Genomic DNA, 15,991 nt, shown 5'->3' on the forward strand with positions numbered 1-15,991 from the left:
GTGTGTAGAATCTGGGGAAGGTTGATGGGAATATGGGGAGAATAGGTTACAAGGTGAATTAATGGAGGAAAGGAGTTGTTCTATTAGTTGCCAATAACTTAATTAGTCAAAATGGCATTCTTCTATATGGTAACAAAATATCTGAATGCCGTTTTGTCTAAAGCAAGCCTCCACAAACAGTACTGAGACAATGATCAGGCAGTGGGACAATGCTCAGATAATCTGGCTGCTTGACAGAGTTGAGTAAGGGATAATTAACAGGGGAAAACAGTCCAACATTTAAGATTTAAGCAACAAATCTCTCAGGTTTGCCTGAGAAGGCAGGCCCCAGGGTATCATCTCATCTGAAAGACCGATGGCCAACTGTGTCACTGATCTCGTCCTTGGCTGAGCATCACTGCCCCGAAGCAGGACAAATCCCAATCCCTGATCGTGAGGTGAGAGGGTTCTTCTTTAAATAATGACGACTTGCTTTGTGAAAGCCTCAAGCTTTCTAAACAGCATTATCCAACAGCACACCCACTCTGAAACATCCATTTTCCAAAACTGTCATTTTTCATCTACCATTGTTTTAAAACAAATGCTTGTGACAACATCTCATCCATTCCTGTGCCACTGCTCTTACCCTTTCTTCTCTGGAACAGAACAAAGATAAACTCAAAAAGGCACAATGATGGCATTTGTCTTTAAGAACCCCCATCACTCAGGACATGCCCTCTTCTCATTGCTACCATCAGGGAGGAGGTACAGGAGCTTGAAGGGACACACTCAACATTTTAGGAACAGCTTCTTCCCCACCACCATCAGATTTCTGAATGGACAACAAATCCATCAACACCACCTCACTATCCTATCCCAGAGAATCCTCTCCAATAGCTTGCCTTCTACAGATATGGGGCTCACTGACTTGTAGGTTATACAAGGTGATTTGGTGAATGAGTGAACAGGCTCAAGAGTACAAACTTGGACAAAATAGTGTAGATATTGTAAAGTGAAAAGCAGAAGGATATGGCCGGCAGGTCAGACTATCATTCCTATCACCCTTCTTAATCAAAGGAACAACAGTGGCAACTCTTCAGTCCTCAAAGACCTTGTTTGAGGTTAGGGAGGATTCAAAGCTTTTTGTCAAGAGCACAGCAATTTCCTCCCTTGTCCCTCTCAGTTACCTGAGGTAGATTCAATAAAGCCATGAGGACTTACACTCTTCTGATACCCTTCCTTCTTTTCTCCTCTGGGAGCATAACACGTGCAAAGCCTGACCTGCACATCTTCTTGCTCTGCATTTTGAAACTTCTATATTCTTCTATCTGAGCACTCTCAAACTGTTTTCATTCACTTGCTGACCGATGACCATGCTTATGGTTTATCCCATGCCTGCCCTGGTTTAATCTACCAGAGACAACCACTCCACTCCTTCACCCTCTCTGCAGCTTAACACGCATCTTTTCTCTCCTTTCCAGTTATGATAAAGAATCTTCAACCATAAATGTTTATTTAGCCTTTTTCCCCACAGATACTGCTTGACCTACAATGTATTTCTAGCATTTTCTGTTATAGATTTCCAGCATCTATTTAGATTGTCTGCCTTGTTTGATTAGTAGAAGGGGTCAAGTTCACATAAAGGTTTACTATTTTACATTTTTAGGCAGACCTCCTCTGGTTGTTGTCTGACAACTATTAAGGTAAATCCATAAAATACGACTCTCATGAAAGGCAGCAGTCTCTGGACCGATTCCAGATCTCATCCCCAACTAAGTTGTACCATTTAATTTAAATTGCCTTTCATTAAATTTCCTTCTAAAGTATGTTGCCTGGATAAAAACTGTCCATTATCCTTTATGAAATGAATTTGAGGAATCTATTCAAACATATTCACTCATCCTGGTTTGCACTGATACATTATTGAACCTTCATGGTCCAACCTTTATCTGTCAGAGAGGGCACGGGGTGTGAATGAGAGCCAGTCAGAAAGGGAACTGACAGAGCGGAGCACAGCTTTCTGTCTCTGGAACACCTCTCTTGCACTGTTAGTCAATCAGTTGAAGTCCTCTGATCTATTTGGATGGCACGTAGTCTTAACCAGTGCTGACAAGACACACATTTTGTGCATCAATTTACTTTCAAACTTGCAGTTTTTCTTCTCAGTGCAGATTAAAAAATAGAAACCAATGTTAGCAATAGGAAGTAACTCAAGAAGCTATCGTCATCACTGGAACAGACAGGCAGTCTGCAACACAATATTTTCCCATTTCTTACGAGGTCACTTGTTAAAGCTTGGGAATTTTATACATTCCTGCAAGTATAACTGAAATACTTCTGTAATAGACACAATGCTAAAGACCACATGGTATGATGCACTATTTTTAGAAGGACTGCATTTAAATTTAGGAAAAGTATCAAAGATTTTGCAGTGAAGATACCTACAATCTTTTTGTATCAAAGAATATCACCCTCTTTTCACAAACAGTGAAAATCCTAGAAACACTCATGGCCTATAACAATTTTAAAGATTGTATTTTAAGATACTTCTTTATAATTTCAAATATGAATGTCAACGATTTCTTACACCTTTTGCAATTCACTCAATATCATGAAGTTTTACAAACTGCACAGAAACAGGCCATTCATCACAATGTTACATGCTAGAGTTTGTGCTCCTCCTAGGTCACACATAAATTTATGGACTTTATTAAAACAGTTGTAGATGAGGGTGTCCTCACAAATTCATTCAGAGTCTTTCACAGCCAGATGCCTTGGATGAGCCATGCAATCCGCAATCTAGTGAGGGTCAGATCAGAGCCATTAAAGTATGGTGTCCAAGAAAGTTACAACAGGCCCAAGTATGCTCTCCAGAAAGCTATCTCATGGGTGAAGAGACAATTTTGGACTAAACTTCAATCAATGAAGAACGCTCAAGAGTTGGGAAGGGCTTGAAGACTATCATCTCTTATAAAGTTAAATCGAGTGACATAGGGGACAACAGGTATTTGCTTCCAGATGAGCTCAATGCCTTCTATGCTCACCTTGACCATCAAATCATGGAAGAACCATCATGAACTTCCACAGCCCCTGATGAGGCTGTTGTGTGAGCATCCTTTAGGAGGGTGAACCCACAAAAAGCATCTGGCCTGGATGGGGTACCTGGCCAAGTACTAAAGACCTGCTCTATCAACTGGCTGGAGTGTTCACTGAGATCTTTAACCTCTCACTTTAGCAGTCTGAGGTACCCAGCTACTTCAAAAAACCTACAATTATACCGGTGCCTAAGAAGAATGTGGTAACCTGCCTCAATGACTATCATCCAGTGGCACTTACAATCTCAATGATGAAGTGTTTGAAAAGTTGGAGAAGAAACATATCAACTTCCGCCTGAGAAGCGACTTGGATCTGCTCCAATTTGCCTACCGGAGCAACTGGTCCACAGCAGATGCCATTTCATTGGCTCTTCACTCAACCCTGGAACATCTGGACAGCAAAGGTGCTCTTTATTGTCTGCAGCTCAGCATTCAATACCATCATCCCATCAAAACTAATTCACTTGATTTGCCTAATTTGGATTCATTTAAGTCAGGCAGACTTCCTCAATCTTATTATGAGGCTTCCATTTCGCTCATTCTTGAAAAGAATAAGGATCGAACTGAATGCTCTTCTTATAGACCAATTTCTTTACTTAATGTTCCTGCTAAGATCTCATCTAAAGTTTTGGCCCATAGGATTGAAAATATTTCACCATCTGTCATTTCTGATAACCAAACCGAATTTAGCAAAAATCGATATTCTCACTTTAATATTCGCTGGTTATTAAATGTTATTTATTCTCCTTCTAACATGGTATTGGAATGTGTGGTATCCCTAGATGCTGAGAAAGCTTTCGACAGAGTTGAATGGAATTATTTATTTAAAACTTTAGAAAAATTTAATTTTGGACCTGTTTTTATTCAATGGATTAAATTACTTTATTTAGCCCCTTCTGCTAGGGTTATCACTAATTTTCATAACTCCAAACCATTTAAGCTTCAACGTGGCACTAGACAAGGCTGTCCATTGAGCCCTTTGCTTTTTGATCTGGCCTTAGAACCTTTAGCCGTTGCCTTTCGAGAATCTAATGATATCACTGGTATTTTAAGGAGAGACACTATTCATAAAGTCCCGTTATATGCTGATGATTTGCTGGTATTTATTTCTAATGTTGAGACTTCATTACCCCTTGTGCTTTCTTTACTCTCCTGTTTTAGCCAGTTTTCAAGTTATAAATTAAACCTACATAACAGTGAACTTTTCCCTTTGAACAATTTGATAACAATAAATTCTAACTTTCCTTTTAAAATTGTAAGAAACCAATTTACTTATTTAGGTGTAACAATCACTAAAAATTATAAGTGTCTATTTAAAGAAAATTTTCTAACTAACTAACATGTAAAAAGAATACTATCAAATTGATCTCCTTTTCGTTATCGTTAATCGGTCGAATTAACTCTATCAAAATGAATATATTACCTAAATTTATATATCCTTTTCAGGCATTGCCAATTTTCATTCCTAAATCTTTTTTTGATTCTCTTGACTCTATTATATCTTCCTATATATGGAAGAATAAGCGTTCTAGATTAAATAAAATTCATCTTCAGAAAGATAAAAGGAATGGAGGATTAGCCTGACCAAACTTTAGGTTTTATTATTGGGCAGTTAATATAAGAAATCTTACATTTTGGTTATATTACATAAATCGTGAGGCTTGCTTGATGTGGGTTTTTTTTAGAAACTAATTCTGTTAATAAATTCTCTATTATTTCTCTTCTTAGATCCTCACTTCCTTTGTCTTTGAGTAAGTTAACTGATAATCTGCTAGTAAACACAATGAGAATTTGGATACAATTCCAAAAATATTTTGGTTTATTGAGATTTTCTCTTTCGAGTCCCATTTTTTCTAATTATTTTTTTAAACCCTCTATGATTGATGTGGCTTTTAAAGAATGGGATAGATTAAGTATTAAATGCTTTCAGAACTTGTTTGCAGAGGGAAGTCTTTTTTCGTTTGTCAACAATTGTCAACTAAATATAGTTTACCCAAAATGCATTTTTTCGATATCTACAAATAAGATCGGTCTCAAATAAGTACATTTCCTAAAAGTCCTGATAAGAATCTGCTAGATGTAGCCTTTAATCTGAAACCTTTCTGTAATGGATCTATATCTAATATTTATAATATGCTGTTGGGAATGAGAAGTGTTCCCTTAGATAAAATTATAAATCTTTGGGAACAAAATTTACAGACTTCGATTTCTGAGGAAACTTGGAATCAAATTTTTTAATTGGTCAGCACTTCATCATTATGTGCCCATCACTCTCTCCTTCAATTTAAAGTGGTCCATAAGGCCCATATGACTAAGGATAAGTCTTGTTTTTATTTAGATTATCTCCGTATTGTGATAAATGTAATAATGGAGAAGCTTCACTTATTCGTATGTTTTGGACATGTCTGAATCTTGGAAAATATTGGAAAGAAGTATTTCAAACCTTTTTGATACTTTTTAAAGTAAATTTTAAGCCTAATCCTTTGACCGCTTTATTTGGTATTGTTGGAGGAAAGGATATTATTTTGGAGCCATCTGATTTGCACATTTTGGCTTTTATGTCTGTTATGGCCAGAAGGACACTCTTGCTTAAATGGAAAGATGTGGCCCCTCTTATTCATGCCCAATGGTTACGTGATGTGATGTCATGTTTAAATTTAGAGAAGATTCGATGCTCTATCTTTGAATGTAATCAAGACTTTCAAACATTGTGGGGACCTTTTCTGAATTATTTTCAAAATCTTTGATTTGCTGTTAAAGCACAGATGATGACTAACAATCTTTTTTCTTTTTTTTCTACTAATCAGCTTCGGTCTTGGTAGTGAGTTAGATTTTTTTATATAATAATATTATTTTTCAATGTTATGAACTAATTGACTTGTACGAATACCAGGTAAGGAGTCTTTATATGTAATGTAGTTTAATGTATTGACATATATATTTTTTTCCTGTACTCTGCATTCTTATATATATAAATTAATAAAAATATTGGAAAGAGAAGATTTGCCTAACTCCATTAATGGCCTTTGAAAGCTTTATTTAATAACTGTGTACAAGCTTATAAAATGGACCACATGGGTATATAAGACTCATAATCATAAAAAATACCAAAGAAAAATATGTGCTGACTCTTTGAAGCATGATAATCATAAACAAGTTAGTTAGCCACAACACGTGCCCAACATGAGGCACCAACTCAAAGAACCTGCCGTTCAAATCTTAACCAAGATGTTTTAGTACAGTTACAACAGTGGCATTTACACTGGTGTAAATTTGTCCAGGTATGCGTATCCACGTGGAACAGCGTGAATGCATGAATCAAATCTAACTCATCACAAATCCTTGCCTAGGCTAAAATGACAGCATCACTCAAATACACAGTATCTAACACTAACAATAACAAGTGCAGCAATATAAGGTAACATTCCCCTCCAAATGGTATAGCATCCTGAATTGGAAGTACATCACATTCTGTCTTCATTTCTGGGCCCAAATATTGGAAATATCAACAAATAGGATTGTAAGGAGGACTTTTAACAGTACATAAGAACACAGATAGAACATAGAACACTACAGCACAGTACAAGCCTTCGGTCCACAATATTTTGCCGACCATTTAATCTACTCTAAAATCAATCTAATCCTTCCTTCCTACACAGCCCTCTATTTTTCTATTATCCATGTATCTATCTAAAAGCTTCTTAAATGTCCCTAATGTATTTACCTTCTCCACCAGCCCTGGCATGGCATTCTACACACCAGCTACTCACTGTGTAAAAATCTTACCTCTGACATCCCGCCATACTTTAATCACCTTAAAAGTATACCTCCTGCTATTAGCCATTTCTGCCTTGGAAAAAGTCTCTGGCTATCTATTCGATAGCCTGAATTTTGAGGCTATGTCTCCTCTTTCTAGTCTTATTAATCAGTGGAAACAACTTTCCAGCCTTTGCCTTATCTACCCTTTTCAGAATTTTATATGATTCTATTAGATGTTCTCTAATTCTTCTGAATTTCAGTGAGTATAGTATCAGGCAACTTAACTTCTCATAGGATAACTCATGCTCTCCAGAATCAACCTTGTGAACCTCCTCTGCACTGCCTCCAAAGCCAATATGTATATATCTCCTCAAGTAAGGAGACCAGAACTGCATTTAGTACTCCAGGTGCGTCCTCACCAGTACCCTATACCTCTGGAATATAACCTCCCTGTTCTTAAATTCAATCCCTCTAGCAATGAATGCTAATATTTCATTTGCCTTCTTGACAACCTGTATCACCTGCAAACCATTTTGTGTACAAGTACTTCCAAGTCACTCTGCACAACAGTACACTGCAATCTTTCAACTTTTAAGTAATAATCCAATTTTCTATTTTGCTTTTCAAATTGGATGATCTGGCATTTACCAGTGTTGTCCTCCATTGGCCAGATTCTCATCTACTTACTTTATTTATCTACAGACTCTGCAAAAATTGTCTTTCCACTCAATTTAATGTCATCAGCGAATTTAGACACGCTACTCTTGTATCCCTCTTCCAAATCCTTAAAATACTGTTCTTCATGAACTGTTGCAGAATTAACACCTCCCTCATGACACCTTGCTCACCACTGATTCCCATTTATTACAATCCTCTGCCTACCAATAACTAATCGATCCTCTATTCATATATGTGTTGCCTCCAATTCAATGCATTCCTATCTTATTGTTGTCTTTTGTATGGCACCTTATTGAGTAACTTCTGGAATCCAAGTCTACATCAGTTCAAAGAACTCCAGTAGGGCTGTCAAACAGGACCTGCCCTTAGTGAATCCATGCTGTGTCTGTCTGATGGAACACTTTTATCCAGGTGTATTGCTATTTCTTCCTTAATGATAGTTTCAAGCATTTCGCCAACTACAGACTTTAAACTTTCTAGCCTATAGTTACGTATCTGCCTTTTACCTCATCCTTTTTTAAACAGTGGCATGACAGTCCACTGGCATACAGTAGGACAGCAGAGTTTCTCCACCACCTTTTCCAAGATAATTAGGGGTGGCCAATAAATGCAGGGCCTTGCAACAAATGTCCTGGTGCTCAAAGTTGATTAAGTTATTAAAACTCTCAAGTGTCAGCAAACTGAGAGAATGCACATGTGCTCTGAAAAGTCACCTACCCTTGAGTGATTGTCTTACCAGGGCCACTTGGGTCCATCTTTTATTGCAACTTTGTGTCCACAGAGCTAAATTGTTGAGGAGATGTGAAAGTGGCATCAAGGCAAAATTTGACTGAGTAAGGCATCAAGACACGGTGATTAAAATGAAATCAATTGGTATATAAAGGGAAAGCACTCCTATGATTACAATCATGTCTTGCACAAAAGATAATGGTCCTGGGCATCAGAGTCCGATCACCCCAAACCTAGGCCATCACTGCAGGAGTTCCTCAGGGCAGTGTCATTTTCATCTGCGTCAATGACCTAGTGAAGGTGCTCACCACAGTGCACTGACAGAATTTCAGGGTAGGCCCCTGGAAGGAAGAGGATGCAGGTACGTAGCCCTCTGAATGTGGCAACACAGGTAGGCAGACATGCTTGCCTTCGTGGGTCAGGGCAATGAGTACAAGAGTAGAGATACCATGTTACAGCTGTACAAGATGTGGTGAGACCGCACTTGGAATACTGTATCCAGTTCTGGCTGCCTGGAAAGGTTGTCATCAAGCTGGAGAGGATGTTACTGAGATTGGAGGAACTGAGCGCAATGGAGAGCTGGAGTGTAGGAGACTGAGGGGTCACTTTATGGAGGTTTATAAAATAATGAGGGGCATAGAACAGGTGAATGGTCATAGTCTTTTCCCCAGTTCAAATCAAGTTCAAATGTAATTGTCATTCAACCATACATGAATACCCAATACACAGCCAAATGAAACCATATTATCTGGGGCCAAGATGTCAAACACCCAGAGGAGTTTTAAACTAGAGAGCATAGGCTCAAGCTAAAAAGGAAAATACTTGAAAGGGATCTGAGGAACAACATTTTCACATTGTAGATGAGGAGTATGTGGAATGAGCTGCCAGAAGAAGTGTTGGAGGTGAGTACCATTATTATGTTTCAAAGATAGTTTGACATCCACGTATACAGGAGAGGTTCAATAGACAATAGACAATAGGTGCAGGAGTAGGCCATTAGGCCCTTCGAGTCAGCACCGCCATTCACTGTGATCATGGCTAATCATCCACAATTAGTACCCCATTCCTGCCTTCTCCTCATATCCCTTGACTCCACTATCATTAAGAGCTCTAACTCTTTCTTGAAAGCATCCAGAGAATTGGCCTCCACTGCCTTCTGAGGCAGAGCATTCCACAGATCCACAACTGTCTGAGTGAAAATTTTTTTTCTCAACTCCGTTCTAAATGGCCTACCCTTTATTCTCAAATTGTGGCCTCTGGTTCTGGACTCCCCCAACATCGGGAACATGTTTCCTGCCTCTAGCGTGTCCAATCTCTTAATAATCTTATATGTATCAATCAGATCCCCTCTCATCCTTCTAAATTCCAGTGTATACAAGCCCAGTCATTCCAATCTTTCAACATATGACAGTCCCACCATCCCAGGAATTAACCTTGTGAACCTCCGCTGCACTCCCTCAACAGCAAGAATGTCCTTTCTCAAATTTAGAAACCAAATCTGTATACAATACTCCAGGTGTGGTCTCATCAGGGCCCTGTACAACTGTAGAAGTTTTTCTATGCTCCTATACTCAACTCCCCTTGTTATGAAGGCCCACATGCCATTAGCTTTCTTCACTGCCTGCTGTACCTGCACGCTTACTTTCAGTGACTGATGAAGAAGGACACCAAGATCTCATTGTACTTCCCCTTTTCCTAACTTGACACCATTCAAATAGTAGTCTGCTTTCCTGTTCTTGCCACCAAAGTGGATAACCTCACATTTATCCACATTAGACTGCATCTGCCATGCATCTGCGCACTCACCCAACCTGTCCAAGTCATCCTGCATTATCTCAACATCGTCCACACGTTTCACACTGCCGCCCAGCTTTGTGTCATCTGCAAATTTGCTAATGTTACTTTTAATCTCTTCATCTAAAGCATTAATGTATATTGTAAGTAGCTGCGGTCCCAGCACCGAGCCTTGCGGTACCCCACTAGTCACCTCCTACCATTCTGAAAGGGACCCGTTAATCCCTACTCTTTGTTTCCTGTCTGCCACCCAATTTTCTGTCCATGTCAGTACCCTACCCACCAATAACATGTGCTCTAATTTTGCGCACTAATCTCCTATGTGGGACCCTATCAAAGGCTTTCTGAAAGTCCAGGTACACTACATCCACTGGCTCTCCCTTGTCCATTTTCTTAGTTACATCCTCAAAAAACTCCAGAAGATTAGACAAGCATGATTTCCCCTTCGTAAATCCGCACTGACTCAGACCGATCCTGTTACTGCTATCCAAATGTGCCGCTATTTCATCCTTTATAATTGACTCCAGCATCTTCCCCACCACTGATATCAGGCTAACTGGTCTATAATTGCCTGTTGTCTCTCTCCCTCCTTTCTTAAAAAGTGGGATAACATCAGCTACCCTCTAGTCCTCAGGAACTGATCCTGAATCTATAGAACATTGGAAAATAATTACCAATGCGTCCACGATTTCTAGAGCCACCTCCATAAGTACCCTGGGGTGCAGACCATCAGGCCCTGGGGATTTATCAGCCTTCAGTCCCATCAGTCTATCCAACACCATTTTCTGCCTGATGTGAATCTCCTTCAGTTCCTCCATTACCCTAGGTCCTCCGGCCACTATTACATCTGGGAGATTGTTTGTGTCTTCCCTAGTGAAGACAGATCCAAAGTACCTGTTCAACTCATCTGCCATTTCCTCATTCCCCAGAATAAATTCACCTGTTTCTGTCTTCAAGGGCCCACTTTTGGTCTTAATTAATTTTTTCCTCTTCACATACCTAAAGGAGCTTTTACTATCCTCTTTTATATTCTTGGCTAGCTTGCCTTCGTATCTCATCTTTTCTCCCCATATTGCTTTTTTAGTTATCCTCTGTTGCTTAGGTTCAGAGGGATATGCACCTGCATTCTGTTCCACAACTCCTTCCATGGGGAAGGGGATTATCTCATGTAGGTAACTTGACAAGATGGATGAGTTAGGTCAAAGGGCCTATTTCTATGCTGCAGAACTCTATGACTCATGTTACATACCTCATGGGTATCTTGTGATGTCTTATGAGCATGATGTAATAGTCTTGTGGAGGTCACATGACGTAATTTTCCCACCGATGTGAGGTCACGTGATGACATGTTCTCACCAGATACATAAGGGGAGACCCCTGGTGTGACGCAGTTAGTTTTTCCAATTGAGTTTTAAGTTTAGCTCGTTATTTAATTCATCAGATACTCCATTATGCTGCGTATTCGTCTTATGATGCAGTTTTGTTTTAAAGTGGAGTTCTACTGTCGATTGTAGGTAGTATTGGAGAGCAAAGACCTTACCAAAGTACAGGAGTTCGCCGAGTCGAGTAAAGCTGATATCGTTTAGCGGTTTTGGAGAGGATCGACATTTATTGAATCTTCGTTCTAGAAATAATGACCTGCATTTTGAGATATCGTCTGCTAAAGCAGGAAGGATTGCGCAGTGTCTATTCTTCAGAGGAAAAGGTCAGTTCTCTTAAACCATTTTATTTCCGTCGTGGTGAATCCTGCGGACAAGGCAGGTTCTGGCTGGGATCAGCAGTAACGTCACGTTTTCGAGGAATTCTTTACTTCAGGAAAGTCTCTCCTAATTGACTGTATAAATCTCTTGGACTTTCGTATTTACCATTCTAAGAACTGTGTTCGAATTTACCACTTTAAGAACTGTTTTCGCATTTACCCTTTTAAGAACTGTTCCAGAGTTGCCGTATAGCAGTTAACTTGCGGTTAAATTAGTCATTTAAATACATTCCGCTATTTTTGAGCAGAGTTTAATAAATGTTTGTTTGTTTTTATAATACCTGACTCAATTCTATATTCATTGTTGCCGGTCACGTGACACTCAACAATGTAATAATTCATCCCCACCTTCTCAGGGACAGTTTGGGATGTACCATACTTGTTGGCCTTGCCAGAGATATCAATAACTCACAAAAATTAATTAAGCAAATGAGAACAACTAATTAAACTAACAAAAAACTTGGCAAATCACTGTTAGATTAATTGTGTAATATTGTAATAATATATTTTCAAAAATAACCTCATAACTCTGCAAATAATCTTACTAAAGCACACTTTAAACATACAAATAGGATTCTTTCTGAAAATGTAAGAGATCATTCAGAACTATCAATAGCTTTGAGCATAGCGAACTCAATGCAGTTGTTAGTTTCTTCGTGTTGGAATGTAAGTAAAAATGTTAACTACTCCAACATAGTTACCAGTTAATTTGCTATGTAAACAAACATAATGAATAAAATTGAAATAACAACAGAAAATGCTGGAAATATTCAGCAGGTCAGGCAACATCTGTGGAGTAAAAGAAGCAATGTTTAGTATTTCAGCTTGATGACCTGTCATTGTCTCGGTTTCGCTCTCCACCAATGCTGCCTGACCCGCAGAGTATTTCAAGCAAATGCTGGTTTCATTTCCAATTTCTTATGGTAATTAGCTTAGGAATACAACTGATCATACCTCTGGCTGTATCTTAACAATTGGCCATTTTTTGTCCAGCTGATGAGTGGTTTTGGATTTCCATCTGCTTCACACCTCAGTGTCAAAGACCGAGTCCAGCTGGCCAGCAGCACTGTGCGGCCTACGTCAGCAACAACCTCTGTTGATGAAGCTAAAGGCTTACCATTGGCCTTCTGCCATATTACTGGTGCCTTGAATAGTTCTGGAGATGCATGGATTGATCCCTTGGAACTGGACTGTTCCATTGATGATAATTTTGATAATCCATGGTCATCGGTGGTAATTTTATGAAAGGAAGACTCCACTGAATTAGTATACTTGTTCCTGTCACGGACTTTCAGTTTGGATTCATTGGCATCTGGCTCAGCCTTGGAAATTTCAGCAATTAAGTGCGAGATAACATGGGTAGCATAGGCATCCTTTCGATCATCGCTATGCCTTGAAATGGCCCTGCTGATTTCATCCAGTCTCTCCTGATCTATCACAAAAGTTAGGGAAATGCTGGATTCCACACGAGCATCCTCTATAGAAACAAAGTCCTTTTCTGTGGACTCTTGTGATTCCATTGAGTCCAGACTCTCCTGAGGCCAACCTTTTATTTCAAGCAGCTTATGAACAATTCCATCATATTGAGCTTGAGGATGAATGAAGAAATGATTTTTATCTGTCTTATTCCTCCTCACTCCAGGTGGGTGCTTATCTTTTGGACTTAGTGCTTCATTTGAAAGTCCAGTGGCCTCTTCCTGTCTGCTGGCTGATGGCCATTCAACCAGCTTTTTATTGCTCCCAATTATTTTAATCACAAAATGATCACGTGCAGATCCCGCTACACATGTGTAGGTACCGACATTCATTGGCTGCAGCTGGTTTATTTTGATATAACCAAAAGGAGTGATAGTGACATGGGCAGAGCTTGGTAGGTGTTTCCCATCTTTCTCCCACACTATCATGGATTTTCGAAATCTTCTAACAGGACATCTGATGAGCACAGATGTTTTGGGAAGCAGATACGCCTGCCCACCAATATTGAAGTGGAGTTTCCTTTCTTTCCTTAGCTGGATATAGACTTTTCGAAGCCCCAGTATGTGAGGTCCATGGTGATGAGAAAGTTTGTTCTCCTTTCTATTTACTCCTGGAGTTAAACAAAAGATCCTAAGATCACAATCAAATCTGAGCAGAAAAGCAATTTTAAAAAATTGCAGCAGAAAGCTATCATGCTTAAAGCTCAAACCAATATCTTTCAACAATAAGAAAGAAAGATATCAAACAGCTATTAGTTGTTATTAACGTTTTAAATGATCAGTACAAGGTAAAGCACATACTGATTGAACTCACTAGCACAGGGCATGATGAAGCATGCTTGTAGCAGTGGTGGATGAGAGAGATTGGAGCACTCTGAAGCATTTAGAGTAATGGAAATCCCACCATGGCCCTTCTTCTTGCAAACCACATCACGTCTCTGTATACCTTCCCCACAGGTGGTGGAACACTAATCACATTGATAAAGACATTTTCAGTTACGTTATCAATAAACGGCAAATGCTTTTACAGAAACCGTGTTCAGGATATTGATATGGCATTAAGGTGCAGCCCAAAGTTCAATTATTAAAAATAACTAATATTAAAATTAGAAATTTCACAAGACCTTTGAGAACCGTGGGTCAATGATATTGATAATTATGCGGGCGCAGAATCAACTAGTGTTCTTCAGCATTCACCCTGCTACAGTAGTAATGGTCAGTGAGAAGGCACTGATGTGGGGCATCTCCTTGTTGCCTGTCTGCCATGACAGGTGCCAATGACTTCCCCATCAAAAGTCCAAGTGTTGGCCATCAAACTGGTGGATAGTGGGAGCATTAGATCTTTCTCATGCTGTCCTTTCAGACATCACTTGTAAAGTGACAACTAAAGGGACAATTATTAACTTTCAAAACTTATTTCCAATCTCTTGAGTGTCAGTAGGTCACCGTTTGTTATGAACTTCCACTAACAGCTGAAAGCTTCTCTGTAACTCTTATAAATTTGGTCATATTAGCTGAAATATACTACAGTTCCCACATACAGATCAACATTTCTCCAAATGCAGACAAAAATAAAGTTACATCTTCACAATATCTTTGTTGTGCTTCTTCTGTAGATATTTTTGATGTACAGTACTACATGGTATGAATGATGCAATCATGACCACGGATTATCAGGGTTATACAGACGGGTATTCAGTGAAAAAGGATCTAGTGATTCCCGGCGTATACAACGAATAAACTCTTTGTGGGCTTCCTGCTGGATACAGGTATCGATCATAACTGATGTTTTGATGACAAACTCTGCCATCTTAGAGAATCAGTTATCATCAATACCTGTACCCGGCCAGAAGCTTGAGAAGGTATTCAATGGTTATGACTTGATAAAAGAGCAAATATTTCCTGACCTTACAGCACAATGTCTGATCTGCATCCTTTTAATGATGCTGGCCTCTCACTTGAGAGTGAATTGTATCTCTCATTGTGGCACCCTCACCTCTCAATATGAATTCAGCTCCAGAAGCTTGAGTGTAATATATATCTATATACAAAGCACTGTGCAAAGGTCTTAGGCACCCCAGATTTTTTCTATAACTTTCGTCTTAGATGTTTATTTTTTGTCAGTAGAAAAGAACAAATTTTAGATTTCCAAAACATTCATTTTCAAAAAAATTAAACATTAGAAAATGTTTTGTATTTCATTCAAGAAAGTAACATTAAGTAATAGACCACTTCTCAAATAAAAATGATTACTTTGTAGGTATATAGCCGAGGGCATGCTTAAACAATGATAACAAAGAGGTGCTAATGATCAATGACAGAATAAGTTGAATGAACTAAAATGATTTACTGAAACAGAAATGGGTGTAAAATGAATCAAACTGGATGAAGGACCACCAAACTAATAGGTGAAGGTGTGGCAAATGAGACAGTTTAGCCTCCAAACCAATTCTCATACCATGGTAAGAGTGAGCATAGCAACAAGACACACGGTGGTCATCCTGCAAGATCTCTCCCAAACAGAATTCTTTATCACCAGACAGGAGTTTTAAGATGTGTTGAAGAAGCACAAAGAAACAGACAAGGTTGAGGACCAGAAAAGCAGTGGGCTGCCATGGAAATGGAGTACAGCAGACGAGAGATACATCAAACTGACGTCCCTTCTCAATCGGAATAATCCAGCACTCAATGCTGAGCATATTCTCGTCCATCATGCAAATCCA

The 15,991-nt window shown here is 39.0% G+C and overlaps 1 protein-coding gene across 2 annotated transcripts in view; it reads right to left on the minus strand.

Moving 5' to 3' along the window:
• LOC140197774 (ADAMTS-like protein 1) overlaps nucleotides 1-15,991 on the minus strand; it is a 568,572-nt gene that overhangs the window by 64,641 nt on the left and 487,940 nt on the right. For both annotated transcript variants that reach the window (XM_072258217.1, XM_072258218.1), the window contains 2 exons: nucleotides 14,083-14,236; nucleotides 12,748-13,879 (listed from right to left, as the gene is read on the minus strand). In XM_072258217.1, coding sequence (XP_072114318.1) covers nucleotides 12,748-13,879; nucleotides 14,083-14,236 — 1,286 coding nt within the window. The remainder of the gene's footprint in view (nucleotides 1-12,747; nucleotides 13,880-14,082; nucleotides 14,237-15,991) is intronic.

This window comes from Mobula birostris, chromosome 5 (genome assembly GCF_030028105.1).
Source record: "Mobula birostris isolate sMobBir1 chromosome 5, sMobBir1.hap1, whole genome shotgun sequence".
Lineage (NCBI taxonomy): Eukaryota > Metazoa > Chordata > Chondrichthyes > Myliobatiformes > Myliobatidae > Mobula > Mobula birostris.